A 19,807-nucleotide genomic window follows, 5' to 3' on the forward strand; every position below is an offset into this window, starting at 1 on the left:
AACTTATAATATAACTTATAATATAACTTAAATACACACGCACACACACACACACACACTTTCTAAATCTTATCTTAAATATCTTAAATATATTAAATCTAAAGAAAACCTCATATCTCCAAAGCAATAACTTTACAGGAGAAGGAATAAGCATACTTTACTTTTCATGTAAGTCAATGGAACCAGACATTTTTCCAAGTCATTTTGTGTCATTTCTGTTAGTCCTTTCATCATGAAATTGACATGCAATGTGAAGGGTAACAGGAATTTTCAAATTATGTCAAAAACTGAAAAACATCAAAAATGGAGATACAAGGTTTTTTTTCCAACAGCAAAATGTATTTTTTAAACAGTGTACGAAAAAATGAATATAAGTGAAAAAGCTATGCTTTCATTCATATTTGTTTAGAAGACTATGCATTATCATGTGTCCATATAGATAGTCATTGGAGTTACTTCTCAAATATTACAAAATAAAAGTTGTTTTGACAAATACATTTGCTCAAGTGTATATCTGTTTCTACATTAACACTACATATATCAGCTGAACATTAAAAAACATTCATTTTATGAAAAATATATTATAGTAATAATGTACTGTCACATTTAATTACGTGATGAAGAAGTGATATCGTTTAAGCCTTTAGGTGAGCTAAAGCTTAAATTTTGTTTTTATTCAACAACTGTTGTGTTTACCATCCTTGACAGGATCCCTTAAGCAAAAATAGTAATGCTCTTACAGAAGCTGTGTAGAGGAAACTTTTTTTTTAATATTCACAGAAAGGCTATGTAATTTACCTGTTGAAAACAAACTACTTGTAAATTATGAATGTCCTCTGTCACAAGTTCAGTTTGATAAGGTTGCAATTTTTACTGTTACTTGGCACAAAAAAAAAACATTCAGGTGAGATTTTTTCTCTTCTTCCTTCTTTTTTTGCTAAGAGCAAAATGTAATTTAAACTATAGGTGGATAAAAAAGTGATTTCTTTACATAGAAAAATTCGAATTCACATAACCATTTAGCACAAAACGTTTGTCCTCAATCTATCAACATTTTTAACTCCTTGGGACCACCGGTGGTTCCAAAACGCGCTTCGTCATACTCTTCTTTATATGAATATAACTTTCATATTTCATAAGCTACATTCAAAAGGTGGGTGTCATATGAGAGTTTTAACTGTCTTCTTTCCAGTCAAATAGATGGGTAATGTAATTTTAAACCCTTATAATAAAAGAAGCTGAACTCACTTTTTTTTTGTCTACTGGAAGTCGATATTATCATAATAAATATATATATAAATATATATCATGTAACTACACACTTTAAAAAGATGCTTTTCAGTGGTGCTTTGCTGAAGGAAATGCTTCTGTGTATAACCATGAATTTTATATAGAACGATTTCATGCTTAAATAGTTAAACCATGTTCAAAAAAGGTTCTATATAGAACCATATACACTGCGTTCTCCATCAGTCTGAAGAAGCATGAAATGGTTCTGTATAAGAAGAACTCATAGTTCTAACCATTGCCTTTACTAAAGAACCCTTGAAGAACCATCTTTTTAAAGTGTGTAGCTTCATGCAGCAGGTTGTGATAATGAAAAGAGCACAATTGAACATTCGCTCTAAAACTGGTACATTTTGACTCTTATGAGGCTCTGGAACTCGAGACTGAGCAGCAGGGTGTGTTGGAGGAATATGGACTGATACAGTAGTGGCTCCAGGCGATATTCCTACCAAGGAGTCGAGGCTGTGAATGAATGAAGGCTAACGTCCGCTCCTACACTCAGTCAGTCAGCCAGTCAGGTGACTATGGATCAGCTGATTGCAGGCAGACAGGACATGGCCGAGCAGACGGAATACTGATGAGGAGACCGCTGATCACAAGCTGCCTTTCAGCCCAAAACCTCTCGGATTCATGACTTTTAAGAGAAGATCATTCTGAGCGAAAGAGCTTGCTGCAAGGTATACAGGAGACCTATAGTTTCAGTCAGATACAGTAGCGTTCATTAGCCAGCCTAGCTACCGTTCCCCTAGCAGGAAAACAGAGTTGATCTGGGAAATGATGGTGCTAGCTAGGTTAGCTAGCATGCTAAAGTAATTGAAAGTTGAGGACCAAACCTGCACTAGCTAGAAAACGATCGATGTAAGAGTCTGATAACACCTCAGATTTGGTAAACCCACATAGGTAACGTTACAGAAATGACTGTTTTACAGTGAAACGCGCAGATGTGAGCTGGCTATTTTACCTTGTAAGTTACATAGCTAGCTAACCTACATAGTTAGCTACATGGTGTAACCACTCAGTGCTAGCAGTGTTTACTAACTTCTGTTTACAGAAGCTCACAACTGGTGGCTTAAACTTTTGCATGCCTGAGAGTCAATCAGGTAAACATGAATAAAACACTGCCTAACTAATTGAAAAATGAAGCAAGTAGCGAGTTAGCCAGCGTTGTGTAACCATAGTTTAAGTTAGTCTTTTTTTCTCTGTGTAGTGATAACTTACTTATCACAGGTGCATGTATTCTCGTGTTTTCTTCTCGAGATTTACCGGGGCTTAATGATAGTGACACATAATCAGTGTTAAATGCCGCTTTTGAAATGCACATCATCTTCTTTATTGATGGCTTTCACAATGCATTACCACTCTGGTGTTGTAGGTGGTGGAAGGTGGTGGAAGCTTTTTGTTTAAATGATTTGTGAGGCTGTAATACTCATGTGAGACGGATCAGCACACACCACGAAATGTAATATTTGATTCAGTATCACTGTTGTGCAACTAGAAATGCTTAACTCTGATGAACTAACTGCAGAGACCAGTGCTGTGAATTTACTTAACATCATTTAGGGATGCAGAATGATATTAGATTTATATCTAACTCCTAATTGCTTCACAACTGCTTGAAAAATGTATCGGCGTCAGATAGATGTTAAGTTAGATGTTAATTTGGTGACATATTTATTGTACTCCATAAGCACTGAATGTTAAGGTGATGTTGGACTACTCTGCTGCATTTGTAAGATGGCACAAATAAAATTTATTTTTCTTTGCAATGGAAATCCAAAGAGATGTAGTCCAAATTTCTAGATGTTTGGGTATCTGTATCACAATCAACAGAGGCACATGAAAAATACTGGATATTGACCTCGGCCTACAATTCCTATATCAGTGCGTCCCTAACATGATTATCTTCTAGACTTATTAATGTGTGTAGTTATGTTGTGCCAGATAAGCACTATGGAGAACGGGCCCAGTAACTACAATGGCGAAACGGAGCCTGTGTGGGAGAGACCCTGGACGTTGGATGAGATGCGGAAATCCAGCTCTAACTGGTCCTTAGCTGCAGATTCAGGGGTATGATATTAGCTATAGAAATCTTTTGTGCATGAAATTTGTCTCTTTGATGTCTTATTGAGAGGTCTTCTGTCTTTTCACCTCCACAGCTTTTTCTCTACCTGCAAGATTTCTCTCAGAGGATGCTGTCCAAAACTCATGAGATTGAAAAACAGTTGGACGGCCTCATTCGGGACACTAAAGCAACTGACAGCTGCCTACACACTGTCTTCAACGACTTCCTTATGCTCTCCAATACACAGTTTATCGAAAATGTACGTCTGTGGTTTTCAGTATTTGATCTCAGTCAGTACTGATAAATGTATTACTGTTGATGGGGAAAAAATCATCAGCTTCCTGTAAGTAGTGTATTTTTTTTTAATCACCCAGAGAGTTTATGACGAAGAAGTCGAGGAGGCTGCTCCAAAGGCCGAGGCCCCGGAGAAACGCCCTGAACAGGTCTGTTATTTTCTTATGTTTTTCAAAAAGCTCACTGCATATGGAATGATGTTTATATTCTTGCCACCACTACACTTTGTGAAATTGTATTAATAATTAGTATTTTGCTGGAGCGTTGTTTTTGTAGGTTAAAATGGCAAACATGTTTAGTTTGTTCTTAGTATAGTCAATCATGTCAGGGACATTTAAATATATTAGTTGGATTTAAAACTATTGTGTTTTTAAATGATTCATATTTTTTCATTTTAGCTTGCACAGTTTTAGTCTGGTCAATTAAACAGTCCTAGTTAAGGAAATATAACTTAATTTCTGAATGATTAATATGTATTCTAAACTAGTTTTGGTCAGAATAAAAAGGGAAAAAAAGGTCACTGTACTATCCGTCTGAGAAAAGAAAATAACAATGATGTGTACAACAGCCTCAGTATCTGTTTCTTACTGCCCATTTAAAGGAAAAAACACGAGAACAGAAAGAAGCTGAGCTGATACCTAAAGTCCAGGAGGCTGTAAACTACGGTCTGAAGGTTTTGGAGTCTGCCTTTGAGCAGTTAGACATTAAAGCGGGCAATTCTGACTCTGAGGACGAGGAGGCAGTAGATAGAGTAGAACCCATCTTAGAGCCCAAGGTGAGATACCACATGTGCACTGCAGATATACCATTTTACTGTAGAGTGATACTGTACCTTAGCACTTTCTGCCTTTCCAATGACCTTTGTTGTTTTTTTAAATGCTTTGTTCAGGATCTGTATGTAGATAGGCCGCTGCCTTTATTGATTGGGTCACAAGCTTTTATGGAACAAGATGATGTTGGCCTGGGAGATTTCTCCAGTGATGGTAGTGTATTCCAAGTTTTTCAATTAGTGTCAGTATAGTCCTCATGATGTTGTCTGAATTGATCTTTATTCAGCCTTCACTTTGTAATTAACTACTTGTGCAACGTTCTCTCACACAGACATGTCTGTTGACAGTGATAGAGAGAGTGTCATTGAGAGTGACGAGGGGAAAGATGGAGAGGTAAAACTGGATATGCCAGCTATGTAGTGCCCTCAGTGTCACAGTACCTTTTTAATATTGCTGAATAATATTGTCAACATATTAATTTTGAGTTGAGCAATAGTGTTTTTGGATTAGATTATGTTTGTATTTGGATAACTGCCAGCACAAAACGGGCTGATTTTATATAATATGATTTGCAAATCAACAGCACTCAGATGAGGACTTTGACCAAGAAGAAGAGGGCCAGGGAAGCATAAAGAAGGTAAGAACTGAATGAAAATAATTTCATAGCAGTTATTTTGGACAACACCTTTTATGTATTTACCGCATTGCCTTCAAGGCCATATTAAGTGAGAACTGAGAAGTGATTTTGTTTTTTATCTCAGCATATAAGTTTTTTTCATTCATTTGACAGAAGCCATCTGTGGTCAGTTATGAAGAGGAGGAGGAAGAAGACGAAGATTCAGATATATTTGGGGAGTCTGACAAGGATGAAGATGAAGCCAGAAAGGTTAATAATTTAAAAATGTCTTTTTTTGTACAGCTGAATGCAGACACAGTTTTCAACTGTAGTTTTTATTTACAGTGCACATTTTCTCACTGGGTTTGCATGAAGGAAATGGGAAAATAAACAGAATATTATAGTAGAGCATAGCTGTTTTTTTTGCATTCGAGTAACAGAAGTGTATACTGTAAAAATGATTAATTTCATTGTAGAAGTGTTATGGAACAGTAGTATCTTTCTAGAGTGGAATATACTTTGCCCTACTCTCAAAAGGTATTCTAAGCCCTGTGGTCTACCTAGAGGTCCTTGGTGCTGTCAACAGTGTGTGGATGTGCATTTTGTCCAGACTTCACCAGGCATCACACAGGCTATGCGTTTACTGTGTCCAGCAAAATTATTTTAATGCATGTACTTGTTATTTTTTGAATTAGCTAATTTGCTTATAGAGTCGTTTGCAAATGTTTGGATACCCAGATTACATGTTTTGTTAATTTTCAATGTGAAAATAATTTAACTCATCCTCTACAGAGACGAAACTGAAATATGGCATTCTTTCTACAGCTTTAGTGTAAAATCTCTATGCATTTGCTGAATTCAATACATTGGGAAAAATTAGGCCACACTGATGTATATTTTCAGAATACATTACATTCCCCACATTAATAGTAATTATGTATTAAAATGTGTTCTCTGTAGAAAATGTGTAACTTATTTTTTATGAGAAAATCAACAAAATGTCATTTTACCAGGGGCACAAACACTTTTGCATGTGATTGTTGTAATGTCTAAATATAGATTACAAGCAAAACCAGCTCATGATGAGGTGAATTCATTAAAATTAGTTTAACTCGCACGTTCTTTGCTATATTGGTCAGGCAAGTGTAAACAAGCCCCTACACTCTGATTGGTTCTCCCCTGTATCTCTGCTGTTGAGTTGGCATTGATGGTGTTCTTGCCTAGGGCACCCGTGAGCACCCCTTTAAACGCCACGAAGGAGAAACAGGCCTTGTGGTCCTCATGGCAATGCACAAATGAGGACCACAGGACCACAAGTGTGCCAAATAGGACAGAGTATTTAATTATCAAAGATTTAGTACAAAATGTCTCACAGTGAAAACCTTGGTTTTGGATCAAAACAATCCAGATTTGTTTGTTGAGCTAATGTTATTCTCAGCAAATGTAAATCAGCTCTTTGTCCTGTTCTGGTTCTTGTGTTTCAGGATGATGTGGGTCAAACATCTTTTGCTGATGAACTGGCAGCCAGAATCAAAGGAGATACAACAAGCAAACCAGAGCCAGACCGTACATGTAGGTTCACTCCTTTACTTACCATTCATCAGCTGAATATAAGACTTCTATGTGGATTTTTATTCTTGATCCATTTTTTATGCCTTAATTTGGTTCTTTTTCATCCTTTTGTTTGCATATGCATGTCTTTCTGTTTTCTTCAAGCATTGTCATCAGGCCCATCTGTCAGCAAAAAGAAAAACAAAGGAAAGAAACTGCCAAAGGCATCAGGTATGAGTAACATCATTCAATCAGCATAGCAGAGGTTGCCTTACTGATGTTTGTTTAATCACTGAGTAACAAGGATGGCAATGCATCTGTTACTTATGGATGAGGCAAATCATTATTCATGTAAAATAATCATGGTTATGTTTTCTCAGTATGTATTCCCACCTTTCTTTTTTGTTAGATGGCTTGTTCATTTTCTTTGTAAGTAATTTTGCCAGCTTCAAAGTCAATTTATTTTACAGACTCTCAGGTTGAACTGATTAATATCATGCTAAGATTTGCATTCATTTTTACAGCTCGTATTAATCACATAACATTATTGATCTAGGGTGGTGGTGTGACAGGGATTAGGAATTCTATTCTGTATTTCATGGTTTTTACGTTTTTGTTTCAGTGGAAGATGATAATGATGAAATGTTCAAGCCTCCAAAAATGGAAGATGATGAATATTCTCCATTTGGAGGAAAAGGTGGCATCTTTAGTGGTGGAAAAGGCCTGTTTGATGATGATGATGAGGTAAACTGTTGTAAGCTTGTTGTTAAAGTTATTAGGCACTTAATAACTGCTATGGAGAAGAAAAGAAAAGTGTTTATTTCACAAAATACACCCTCATGTCCAAAATGGAACTAAAACCAGAATGCAATGATGTGCAAATCATTTAAACCTGATATTTAATTGAAAGTACTACAAAGATAACATATCAAATGTTGAAACTGAGAATTTCTTTTTTTTTTTTCAGTATGTGCCCATTTTATATTTTATGCCAGCAGCATGTTTCAAAAAAGTTGGGACAACACTCTGGGACAACACTCTGTAAGCGTTTGGGAACTGAGGAGACCATTGATGTATTGAAAGTGAAATGTTTTCCCATTTTTGCTTGATATAGGATTTCAGCTGCTCAACAGTTCGGGGTTTCATAGGCACCAAACATTTTCCATAGGTGACAGGTCTGTGTTGCAGGCAGACCAGTTTAGCACCTGGAACTACAGAGCCATGCTGTTGTAACACGTGCAGAATGTGATTTGGCATCGTATAGCTGAAATAATCAATGCCTTCCCTGAAAAAAGACATCGTTGTATGTCGCTCCAAAATCTGTATATATCATTCAGCATAAATGGTGCCAAGACAGCGATTTTTCTGGATCCTGTTTGTATGGTAGAATTTTAACATTTCTGCTGCAGTGATGAACTGTACACAGACAGTGGTTTCAGAGGTGTTGCTGAGCACATGCAGTGATTTCCACTGCAGAATCATGTCCGTTTTTAATGCAGTGCCGCCTGAGGGCCTGAAAGTTTTTGACCTTGTCCCTTACATACAGAGATTTCTCTGGATTCTCTAAATCTTGTAATGATATTACACACAATAGATGATGAAATCCCCAAGTTCTTTGCTGTTTTACATTGAGAAATGTTGTTCTAAAATCGTTGCACTGTTTGCCCCACAGTCTTTCACAGAGTGGTGAACCCCTCCTCATCTTTACTTCTGAAACAACTCAGCCTCTCTGGGATGCTCTTTTTATACCCAGTCATGTTACTGACCTGTTGCCAATTAACCTTATTAGTTGTGAGATGTTCCATCAGATTTTTTTTGAAGCATGACACATCTTTACCAGTCTTTTGCTGCCCTGTCCCAACTTTTTTGAAATGTGTTGCTGGCATCCAATTCAAAATGGGCATATAGTTTTTCAAAAGGCTGTACATTCATAGCCACTGGCATTATGGCCTTTTTGTTTTGCAGGGTGATCTGTTTTCTGAGGCACCCAAAAATGAGCCGATGGAACAAACAGTGCCACAAACAGGTATCATACCTTTGATAGCAGGTGGGCTATATGGTGAAAATGTAGTATCATGATACTTGATGATTTATTTTATTTTTTTTAACAATGCACAATACAGATCATGTGTTTTTTTTCTGAGGTTTGATAAGTTGGTACACACCAAAATGAGACTTGCAGTTGTTCTTTAAAGGGCCCATATCATGAAAAAACAAATGCACTTCAATTTTTGATTTAATCTGGAAACATTGTCAAAATGTCAAAAGTACAAAAACACTCCCACATCTGTATATAGAAGACAAAGCAGCTCACTTCTTTCTTTCTTTCTTTGCTGTCACAAAACATTACAGCAGTTTTACTACGCTTTTACACTGAACTTCTAACCCTGATTGCTTCTTGAATGAACCACAATACAGGACAGCCAATCAGAACATAGCTTATTACAAAATTACAAGAAAAGCATATTCTGAAATAATTCATCCATAATGGTTAATTTAGAGTAACCCTATTGTCCACCCCTTTAGTAATCTCTTTTCGTGTAGATACTCGATTTAATTCAATTGATTAACAGAAGATTTGTAATAAATGTGTTGGAAGTATGTGTTGCAAACCAGTAATTGTAGAGTTTAATTGTGTTTTTTTTTAACTTGAGAATTTAATTGTTTGTAGAGAGTGCCAAAACTAGAAAAATACCCACAGGTGCGGTCTCCATTTTCCCAGGTAATATGATTTCTCAATTCTCTAAAGGGTCCACTTTTTATGCTCTTCAGTGATGATTTTAGGTTTTAATGGAGTTAATATTTGTGTGCCTACGTGTGCATGTGATTTTTTATTTTTTTTTGTCAGAATACAATCGTTTTGGCTCATCAAACACTTCAGGTTTACTGGAGAGCAAAGAGAATGGCAGTCCAGTCAAACCCAAAGTACAGGCAGCTCCAAAACAGGCAGCACTAGGAGGTGGTCTCTTTGATGACAACGATGATGATGACGATGACTTTTTCAGTGGGAAGACTCTCAAAAAACCTACTTCTGGTAAGTGTGGAGGGCTGCGATGAGGAATTTGTAATCAGTTTGTAGGCTCTGTAGCCCTGTTGCAGGAACATTGTGTCTTGATTTACGTCAACATCAAGTACTGGAGCAAATAACATAACTATATATACTTAGCTGGACAGGAGAAGCCCAAACCAAAGAAAACAGTGGACCTGTTTGGCGGTGATGAAGATGATGATGAAGGTGACATTTTCAATGCAAGAAGTGCTACCAGTTCTCAACAGACCAAGAAAACTGTGGAGGAAGAGGAGGTGGTACGACCTCCTGAAAAGAAGGTAAGGCCCAAGGCTTGATCAATCCATTGCAATTCTCAATCAAATTGGATAATTTCAACATCCAAAAACTCTGTGCTTGCAGCTTTAAGATGCAGAAAACTAATTACATTTTTCTCACGATCAGTTTTCTTTTAATGTATAATGTTAGTCCTGAATGAGCCCTGATATGTTGTCTGGTTTTGAAACATTCTGCAGCAGCACAAGGTAGATATTTTTTTCAACCCGTTGTCGTACCTGTTAAACTAAAAGTTGTACAACAGATTTCCACACTTAAAAGAGGGGCTTAAAAGAGTTTACATGAGTTATTAAAAACAACAAAAGACAACACATAGCTTCAGTAAAGGTAGCCTTTAGGCTGCTTCACATAGTTAAGCTTTTGCCATTTTATTATTTTAAGACGATGTGATAAATAAGCTGTTAACAAGTGATTTATTAAACCTATAGCAAACAAGACCAAACCATATCAAGAACAAAGATCACTTCTGACAAAGAACAAAGTTTCTGACCAGAAAGCCTGTGTGAAAGCCTTTTTTCCTCTAGTTTAAACAGTCACATACTAAACCAGCTGTGCTAAAATGTATTACTGGAGTATAAGGAAGCTCAGTCTGTCTAAGGTGCAGTATTTACAGCCCCTTTTTTCTGTGCGGACTTAAAACACGCTTACATTTGTAATATAAATAGGTAAATAAATAAATAAATAGGAAATTAACCTTCCTTTTCACCTGTTATATATGTCTAATGGCTGATATGGGTCATATGATGGGTTGTACTTAGGTACCCATCTATCAAGGTGTTTACATAAAAGACATGTTAAATAAATTATACATTGTGAATTTTTAAAATGCATTACAAAGTTTAAGGAGTTTGCCACAGACTGGATGTCTGTAAAATCTGTATTGTTGTGTATCAGTATTGAGTCGAAATCAGCAGAAAACACTGGTCCAAATACTGAAGGAGAAAAAAAGAATAAAGAGAAAGAAAGGAAAAAAGTAAAGAAGTTAAATACAATGGTTTTAATATCGATATCAGAAAAAAATGGTATCAAGCTTTTCTCTAATATGTATTTTAAAAATAACTTGTCACAAGCTTTTCATGAAACGTATGACTGTATATTGAAGAGTTTATTTTGCTAGCACACACCGACACTGACTAATCAAGCTTGTTTGCATGCAGTTACCTGCTGGTGCCATCTCTGTGTTTGGGCCTGGCACAAAGAATCTTCTTGTGGAGGGACTGAAGAAACGTCAGCCTTCAACGAGTGAGGAGTCTGAGAAATCTGAGGAGGTATAAAACCATTCCCCCTCTCTCATCTTTTCTCTTTTCTCTCCTTTTCTCTGTATCATAGTTTTTTGTTTGTCTTTTAGAGCGTACCCCCTCCTGAGGTCAAAACGTCAGCTACTCCTAAAATAGCAGAGAAAGTCCAGAGTAAGAGTCTGTTCTCTGATGATGAAGACTCACAGGTAAGCTTATGTGCCATTTGTATTGTTCATGGAATCCTTAATCAATGCAATTTTAAAAGTTGCTTTTCTATTTTGTTTTGGACTTTTTTTTCCCTAAAGATATTCTCCCCAATGCCAAAAAGTCAGTCAAAGCATGAAGCCCCCACGCAGAGCAAAACAAGCAAGACAAAGCCCTCTATATTTGATGATGAGGAGGACGAGGTGAGCTAAAGCAGGTTTAAGTGTTAGAACTTCTATTGAGTATTGCAGAAGCATTTGTTATTGTAATTCCTTTGTGTCTTTCAGGATCTGTTTTCCTCTGTGCCGAAATCCAAATCAATTCAGGTCAAAACAACAGCACTCCAACCCGAGAAAACTGTGTCAAGCACTCTTTTTAGCGATGATGAGGTATGCGGGAAAATTAAAGAAGCATTATGCAAGATATTTTTGCTGTTGGGCTGCCCCTACAGTTGCAGTGTAAATTGCACTTTTATATCACTGTCGTAAATACAAATTGCGCTGAGCCCCCTTCGTGTACACTTGAAGGGGGCTCCCCTTTGCGTGCACTCACATTGTGCAGGCATATGAATGCTAGAGATTACACTTATTATCTCTTTTAACTTTTGTCAACGAGTAAAAGCCAGTCAGAGATTTACTCTAGCTTGGTCACTCTCTCTCTTTTTCTCTACCTCGCTTCCTCCAAAAACATCTTCTTTAGTCTTTTGGCAGCCTCTGCTATGATGTCCATGCTGAGAATACTGAGCTAGCTTCTTCTCATATCTAGCTGAAGAGCCATAGTTGTTGATGTGTATCGTGGTGCCATAAAGTGTTACACAGTTCTCGCGAGAGGTCTTGTACCCGCTACTCCAAGGTTACATAGCACTATAGCAGTGGCAATGACAGAGATGCCATTCTCTCAATTATTAATCAATGTACCATCAAAATGATTTTGAAGCTGTTATTTTAAGGTGAAATTGATATATAATCTTGCTTTAAAGCAGTTAAAACTATGAACAAATTGTATGAAATACTGTTTGCCTGTTTGGAATTGTACGAAATGCTGTGTAGGTAAAGAGTAAGATAAGCAGTGATGTGATTTTGCTTGAATTTATCTAATCTGTACCTATTATACATTGTTTTCTTTGCTTGTGTCAGGACCAGTGGATGAACTCCAAGCCCAGCGCTGTAAAGCCAGAGGTAAAGAGTGGTGGACTGAAGGCCAGCACCAGCGCCCCCTCCAGGCTGCCTAGTGCCAAAGTGCCACAGAAAGACATTCTGTTTGACGACAACGATGATGATGACGATCTGTTTGCAGCCACAAAAGAGACAAGGTTTGTGAAGTCATTTTCTTTACACCTCTTCTTTTTGTAACATATTTTCAGAGATTTTCAAAAAATACCTTGACTAACACTGGATTGTAATTTGTCCTTGCAGTCAGAAGAAGCCTCAAAGAGTCTCCCTCTTGTTTGAGGATGAAGATGATGAAGACAAAGGATCACTCTTTGGTTCCAAACCACCTGAAAACAAAACAACTCCAGAAGTCATAGTAAGTTATAGGCTAATAAAAAAAGGCATTGAGACATATCAACAATATACATACAGACACCAATCATGCTTTGTGGTCAGTTGAGCTGTTGGGTTTATTTGCAGTGCATCCATAATGATGAATATTAATGCAATCTATCAATTCCATGCAGCTTTGCTCACATGGAACTTTCTTTTATTCATCATTGCTGTGCCTGTAGCATTAGCTTGGAGCAGATACGTTTGGCATAAGAAGCACAGTCAAGTCTGCGACTATGGCATCAAGTCTCCCACAGGTCATATTAGATTTTAACAGAGTCTATACAATTGAACTATAACTATAGTTCCAAAGGCCTATCACAGATCATCTGTTGTGTAAAATTCAAAAAGATCATTTTAGCAATTAATACAGACTGGCCAGTGTGGATTGTTGTCATTCCTAGGCAACAGACATGGTGAAAACTGCAACAGGCCCTGGGTTGGCTGGTCAGCTGATGAAGAAGAGTTTTAAAAATGAACACGTCTTTTTCAGGTGCCTGCTGCCACCTCTCAGGCTCCCTCTCTTTTTGGCCCTGAGGACACAGAGAAAGCATCTGGAGCATCTGCTCCAGTAGATGATAAGGTTGCTGAGGAGAGGCCCTCAGACAAGAAGCCTGTGCAGACAACACCTTCACCTGAGGAGAGTAGTATTAGTAAGAAGAAGCCTGCTGGAGCTGTTAGCCTGTTTGGAGGAATTAATGTGCTAGGAGATGGACCAGAAACCTCCAAGGTAAGATAGAAGCTGCTGTGTTCACTTTCAAATGCTTGTAAATAATAGTTTTGTTATAGAAAATCAAATAACATCAGAAATCATGCTAGCTGGAAATGTGGTTATGTGTGTTTCAATAAATTCACATGTTCACGATATCTTCATATTTGCAGTGTTGATTTATTTGTGTGCCACAGAAGCAGACCAAGAGTCCATTGGATGGCTTCGATGATCTTGACTGGCATAAAGAAACTCCACCACCCATAAAGAGCAAGGAGAAAAAGGCCAAGAAAACCACACTCAGCCTGTTTGATGATGACGATGACCTTGACGATGAAGATGAACCTGATGAGACATCTCCCGTTTCCGTAGCAACCAAGACGACAGACAAAAGCACATTCAAGGTTGGCTTTGTCAGTTATCTAGAGAAATGTGTGTGTCAGTGAGTACAGTGGTGATGATGCTGGTTGTGTTTCAGTCTCAGGAGCAGAAACCTCATGTGAAGAGCACAGGTGTGTTTCAGGACGAGGAGCTTCTCTTCAGCCAGACGCAGCAGAGAGACAACGATCCAGACGTGGACCTTTTTGCTACCACTGCTAAACCTTCTGTGAGTTTAAGCCACAGTAACAATGACGCATTTATTCTGCAGATACATTATACACAGTTTTGCAACAGTTTAAACGCATGAGTGAGTTTTCATCCTTTTATTGTTCAAGAACTATTAATTTTAATTATTTATTCCTACGTTCAACTTAATATGCCTATTTTCAGTCGATGATAGTAGATGAAACAACACAAGGTAAAAGGTATAAGTTAAATCTACATAATTTAGTTGAATCTTTATTGTACTACCCAGCTGTGTAGTACAGTAGGGCAATTTTACTCACTAACAGCCAACAAAAATGAGGCTAGGTAGTTAGCCAAGGAGTTCAGGAAAGATGCACACAGACAGGAAGGTATAGACCAGGGGGAAAACAACACAAACAAGGTGAGTAAAACTAGTTAAACAGTATACAGATAGCTGGTGCCAGGAGCCAATAGGAAAGATGTGTTTTACTCTGTACGGTTGCACTGACCAAACAAACACTTATTAAGTACATGTAACTACTCACTGTATTTCATTGAAAGAACACAACTAACTTAATTTGACTCAGTTGTATGCATTTGTTAAGTAACATCAATGTGTGAACATTGATTAAAACCAACAGTAGAGTGATTTCATTTTTTTTGATGGAGGTGGGGAGTATTATAAAGGATGGCTGGTGTGTTGTGGTTTCAGGCCCCCTTGCCTAGCTCAGCAAAGCCTGCTGCTCCTACACTGTTTGGGGATGATGACGATGATGATGACGACCTGTTCAGCTCTGCAAAGCCAAAAGCTCCTCCGGTACTATGTTTTGATTCAGTCTAACTTTTACTGGGTCTAGTGTGTATGTATTTTGTATATGTATGTATGTGTGTGTTGGGGGGGTGGTAATTGATATGTTACAAAATTTTGAAAGTAGAAAAATGGGGTGTGCATATGATTCTTATGATGTGATTTCTGAATTTAGAAAGTACCACAGAAGCCCAGTAAACCTAAAAAAGATGAAACTGACAAAGGTTCAAGTACAGCACAGTCAACCCAAAATGAGGTATGGTTTATACAAAAGTTATTTTAATGTAATTAAGATTTTTTTTAAATCATCCTTACAGAGCTGCATTTTGAGAATGAAAAACCTTCTTTGATGATAATCATAATGCAAAGCTTAAGAAGTTTTATCAGTTATTTCAGAAAATGGTTTAGGGCTCAACTGATATGAAAATTCTGTGACCGATACTAATCTTAAGAGAACAATATCAGTCAGTATAATTTATATTTTAGATTTTGTTTTTAAAATGCTATAGTTTTAGTTAAGCAGTGCTTTATTGACTAATGTTGTCATTTCTCATCTGGAGCACTTTTTAAACTCACATAAACAACAGAATCTTACATTCTTAATGAATGCAAATATTTCAGCACTGGGGCAGAGCTGCCTAGATTTCTGTTATTTACCTATTTTTTTCTTGTTTTTTTTGTTAGTTCACTCCATAAAAGATATTTTGTAGATGTTATTATCATGCTAAAAGTTTGGCTACATTTTATGTTTTCATTATTCTATGCATGATGGTGTTTTGTGTTAAGATTTACCTGTTCAAGTTGTATTTCTAATATATATTTAAATGGGGACGGCATCTGTCCTACTCTGGCTACCCCTGTGGCACAAATAGCGAGTTTGAATCCTGGCAATAATGCAACCAAAGAGTTAATAGGGCTGATTATTGACATGTAGGTGATTTGTTTTTGTTTTTTAAACCACTGATAAAACTGCTAGTTATCAATATTGTCTGATATTATCAGCCAATGAATATATCGGTTGGGCCCTAACATGGTTATTTCAGGTTATGCCCACAGACTCACTGTGTCACTGTAGTTGGTCTCACTGTCGTATAACAAATAGGGCCTATTAGGAAGTACGTAGTAAGATCTGTTGAAGTACTACTACAGCATTTAGCAACATATGTTGAGGTAGCTTAATTAATTTGGTTGTTTTACTGAAATGTAACCAATGTCATTAATTGCACAGAAGCCTGCAGGCCCTGTTAAATCTAAAGAAACCTCCTCAAGGATTGGGAAACTTCAAGTAAAGTTTAATTAATGACTCTTTGTTCCTGTCGCTCTATAAGAGTCCTTTCAACCTTTCTGTTCCTTTGCTGCTGCATCCTTTTTGAATATAATGTTATTAAAAGAAATGGGTCCTGGCCATTTTACTTTCGGCACCTGACTGAAGTCAGATCCTTTTAAAAAGCTTTAAGCCTATATTCTAATATTGTGCAGACATTCTTGTAATATTCACTCTATAAACACTGAATACTGCATGTATCTTTGCTTCCATGGCTTCTTGCCGATGCATTTGTTGCTTGTTGCTGATGCATTTGTTCTTGTCTCTCTGTCTATGGCATGTATCAAAATATGACATTCTGCAGTGGCTGCGCTAAAAACTATAGCTCTTAACATGTTTTTTCCTGTTTGTGCATCCAGTTTTTAAGCGTCAGGCATATGTTCAGTTTCCAGTAATGCTTTTAAACTAACGCCACAAGACCCATTTTTCCTGATGGGCATCTTAATATTTGTGTGCAACTTAATAAGCGTGATGCCATATCTGAACTTTCAAACATCATCTCTCCCATCAGGCCAACTTGGGGATTAACCCTGCCAGCCTCCTGCCAGGAGCTGGGCCACGGGTGCCGGGAGCAGTCAGTGTAATTCCAGGCCTGGCACCCTCCCCTTCAGCCCGAGCTGCAGGGCCACCGCCAGGTTCCGCTGGCCGCCCTGAGCTTCAGGCTCCTAGCGAGGGAGGGGTGAGCTTTGACACACCGGCTCAGGTCACCACACTACAGAACGCCAACAAGGTGGGTTAGGCTGTGCCTTTGGGGCTTAGAGAGGATAAGATGGAACAAGACATGCATTATGAAGTTCTGTGGTTGTTCAGTACTGCAGGATTGCAGGATTTTTTTGTTTAGCTTTTTGGCAAATTAAAAGTCAGTAAAGTTCTTTAGAAATATTCCTTCTTTATGCTGTTAAATTTTAAGAACAAATATATATATATATATATATATATATGAACATAAAACAGCTTTGTTTTAATATATGGGTATATTTTTCAACCACTTCATGTTCATCATAGAGTCTTTGATTTGAATGTTTTCTTTTCCAAAGCAATGGCTTAAACAACTGTAAGGCTTTACTAGTACTGAGCAATGAACCAGGGGTAAAATGCAAGGGCTATGGGGTCATTCCCAAAGTACTTCTTTTCTCAGTTTCTTTTTTTTTCAGGAAAACAGTCACTAATTATGGCCAATTGTCCCAGAAAGAAGTAAAAGTGTTCCCCAAAATTAAAATTTTGATGACTCTTTTTTTTGAATAATTTGATAAATTGAATTAAAAGGGGTCAGCTACCTCAAAATTAATGTTCTACACCTTGATTTAGAGAAGACTTATGTCTTTTTTCAGTGCTCTGTTGAGACCTATTTTGTAAGGCCATTACTTCAAACCCTCTCCTCTCCTGTTCAGGACCGTGCTAAAGGCGCAACACGACGGCGGCCCCAGACTCGAGCAGCGCGGCAGCTGGCAGCCCAGCGCTCTGAAGAAGCACACAGGGACATCCAGGACGAGAACTCTTCTCCCCAGGCCGCTTCTGGGGGTGGATCGGCTTCCTCAATGCCCTCTTTCAACCCTGTCTCAGCCAGACCCTCTGCCCTCACCCTGCCCATAACCACCACCTCCACAGCGCCTGCACACAGACATTCTGATGAGTCTGTCAGGCCAAAGATGCCCCCTGCTGCTGCTGCTGCTGCTGCTGCTGAGGAGGACCTGTTTGCCTCTGAGGACCTCTTTGCTTCTGTTTCGATCCCTAAACGCACGCCCTCCCCTCAACCCAAAACAAAGCCCATTGAGACAGTTCCTGATGGAGCCTCCAAGAGAGATGCTGGTGTAGCCTCAAAAAAGGACCCAACCTTGTCCATCTTTGATGACCATGGGGAGGACCTCTTTGCTACGGTCAAGCCAAAGCCAGTCAAGAAGGCCAAGGGTGTGCCTTTTCTTGATGATGATAATGATGATGACATCTTCAGAACAGAGAAACGAAAGGAATCTAAGATGCTGAGTGATTCAGCCAAACCAGACATTTTCCAGGTAAAGTAACTTTTAAGCCTATTTCTGGAAGGTTTAATACTAGGGGTGTAAATCTCAGACCTGACGATTTGATTTGATTACAGTACTTTAGGATAACAGTTTTGTGCACCATGAAATCCCACATTTCAGCAGTTTGGTTGGATTGTTTTGATTCAGACTTACTTTAAAAATACACTGAACACACAAATATGACTTATATAACAGAATATAGAAATGATAATAAAAACAATACACCACACTTTTTTTTTTTTGGATATTTTGGCCAAAAATGGAGCACACATTTTATTCAGTATTACTCTGATTCATTACAGTTTATTCTAACATTCCACAGTCAATGCAGTTAAATCAGCATCTGAACCCAGTACAAAGAGCACAGAGAGTTTTCACGATCATTATGTGCTGTGGTATTTGTACTCCTGGGTGTCTCCATCACTGACTATATATTGTCTTAACAGGATGAAAAGGACACACCCTCTAAAACTCCTAAAAAACCTAAAGAAGCATCCTTGGATGCGAGCTTATTTGATGACGATGTTGACATTTTTGCTGATTTGACTCCCACAATGAAGACAAAAGGGAAGAAAGTGAAGAAGAAAGTGGAAACTAAATCAATATTTGATGATGACATGGGTGAGTTACTGCTACAGTCACACAGATACCGTTAAACACACACACAAACACACATGCACAAACAGACTCAGAAGATGTTCACTGCTATTTCTGCTCTTTGCAGATGATATTTTCTCATCTGGAATCACAAAACCAGTAGCGGCCCCATCTTCCAAGCCTAAGAAGCCCACCCAGGAACCCAGCTCAGCAGAAGAATCGGGTCACAGTATTTTTGATGATCCTCTTAACGTGTTTGGTGGAAACTAAATCTCTGAAATCCTCCATTTGTATAACTGTGTAGAGATGTTTATCGGATTCACAGAGACTAGAACATACTGTATTAACACTGTTCATAGATAATTTATAAATTCTGGAAAAATATCCTTATGAATAGATGATGATGACAAAACTCAAGTAACCTCTAATGGCATCTAGAAACTCATCTCTCATCAGTAGGCAACATAGCAGCCACAAAGTGCTATTTAGATCAATGTTTTTTAATTTAATTTTCAGCATAGCACTTTAAATATGAGATTATTACTTGCGCATCATATAAAGTCAGATCCATTTGATTGTGAATGGATACATTCCTCTGACATGGTCATCTGCAAGGTTTAATTTGCATTCTTTTGCATCAGGTTGTGCCATATAACTCTTAACGATTGTCTTATGATTAGTGCTCACTGTCTTTTGATGCTGTTTTTATAAGTTTTTTGTGTTGCATGTGAAATGATTTTTGTAAACTAAAGAAAATATATTTTATGAAATTTATAATGAGTGAAATTATTTTTCACAATCCTCTCATGAACAGACCACCAGACTGCAGCATTGTGTATGTATGTATATATATATATATATATATATATATA

General features: G+C 37.7%; 1 protein-coding gene across 4 annotated transcripts; it reads left to right on the forward strand.

Moving 5' to 3' along the window:
- Positions 1–1,772: 1,772 nt before the first annotated feature.
- Positions 1,773–19,709, forward strand: washc2c (WASH complex subunit 2C). Of its 4 annotated transcripts, none has more exons than XM_036574011.1 (32): positions 1,773–1,964; positions 3,215–3,354; positions 3,444–3,608; positions 3,724–3,792; positions 4,245–4,418; positions 4,533–4,626; positions 4,745–4,806; positions 4,997–5,050; positions 5,204–5,299; positions 6,514–6,601; positions 6,758–6,811; positions 7,203–7,324; positions 8,546–8,606; positions 9,252–9,302; positions 9,429–9,614; positions 9,747–9,907; positions 11,081–11,191; positions 11,272–11,367; positions 11,467–11,568; positions 11,653–11,754; positions 12,502–12,677; positions 12,781–12,892; positions 13,403–13,639; positions 13,816–14,022; positions 14,097–14,225; positions 14,898–15,002; positions 15,169–15,249; positions 16,222–16,278; positions 16,829–17,047; positions 17,709–18,329; positions 18,785–18,959; positions 19,063–19,709. In XM_036574011.1, exons 2-32 carry the CDS (start codon positions 3,217–3,219, stop codon positions 19,203–19,205), a joined length of 4,248 nt encoding a protein of 1,415 aa, XP_036429904.1. In that variant the 5' UTR covers positions 1,773–1,964; positions 3,215–3,216; the 3' UTR covers positions 19,206–19,709. The 4 variants fall into 4 exon arrangements, with proteins under 4 accessions (XP_036429904.1, XP_036429903.1, XP_036429905.1 ...); XM_036574010.1 differs by having other exon boundaries at positions 1,778–1,964; positions 6,746–6,811; XM_036574012.1 differs by having other exon boundaries at positions 1,779–1,964; positions 3,229–3,354; positions 6,746–6,811.
- The last annotated feature ends 98 nt before the right edge of the window (positions 19,710–19,807 follow it).

This window comes from Colossoma macropomum, unplaced genomic scaffold, assembly GCF_904425465.1.
Source record: "Colossoma macropomum unplaced genomic scaffold, Colossoma_macropomum, whole genome shotgun sequence".
In the NCBI taxonomy this organism is placed as follows: Eukaryota; Metazoa; Chordata; class Actinopteri; order Characiformes; family Serrasalmidae; genus Colossoma; species Colossoma macropomum.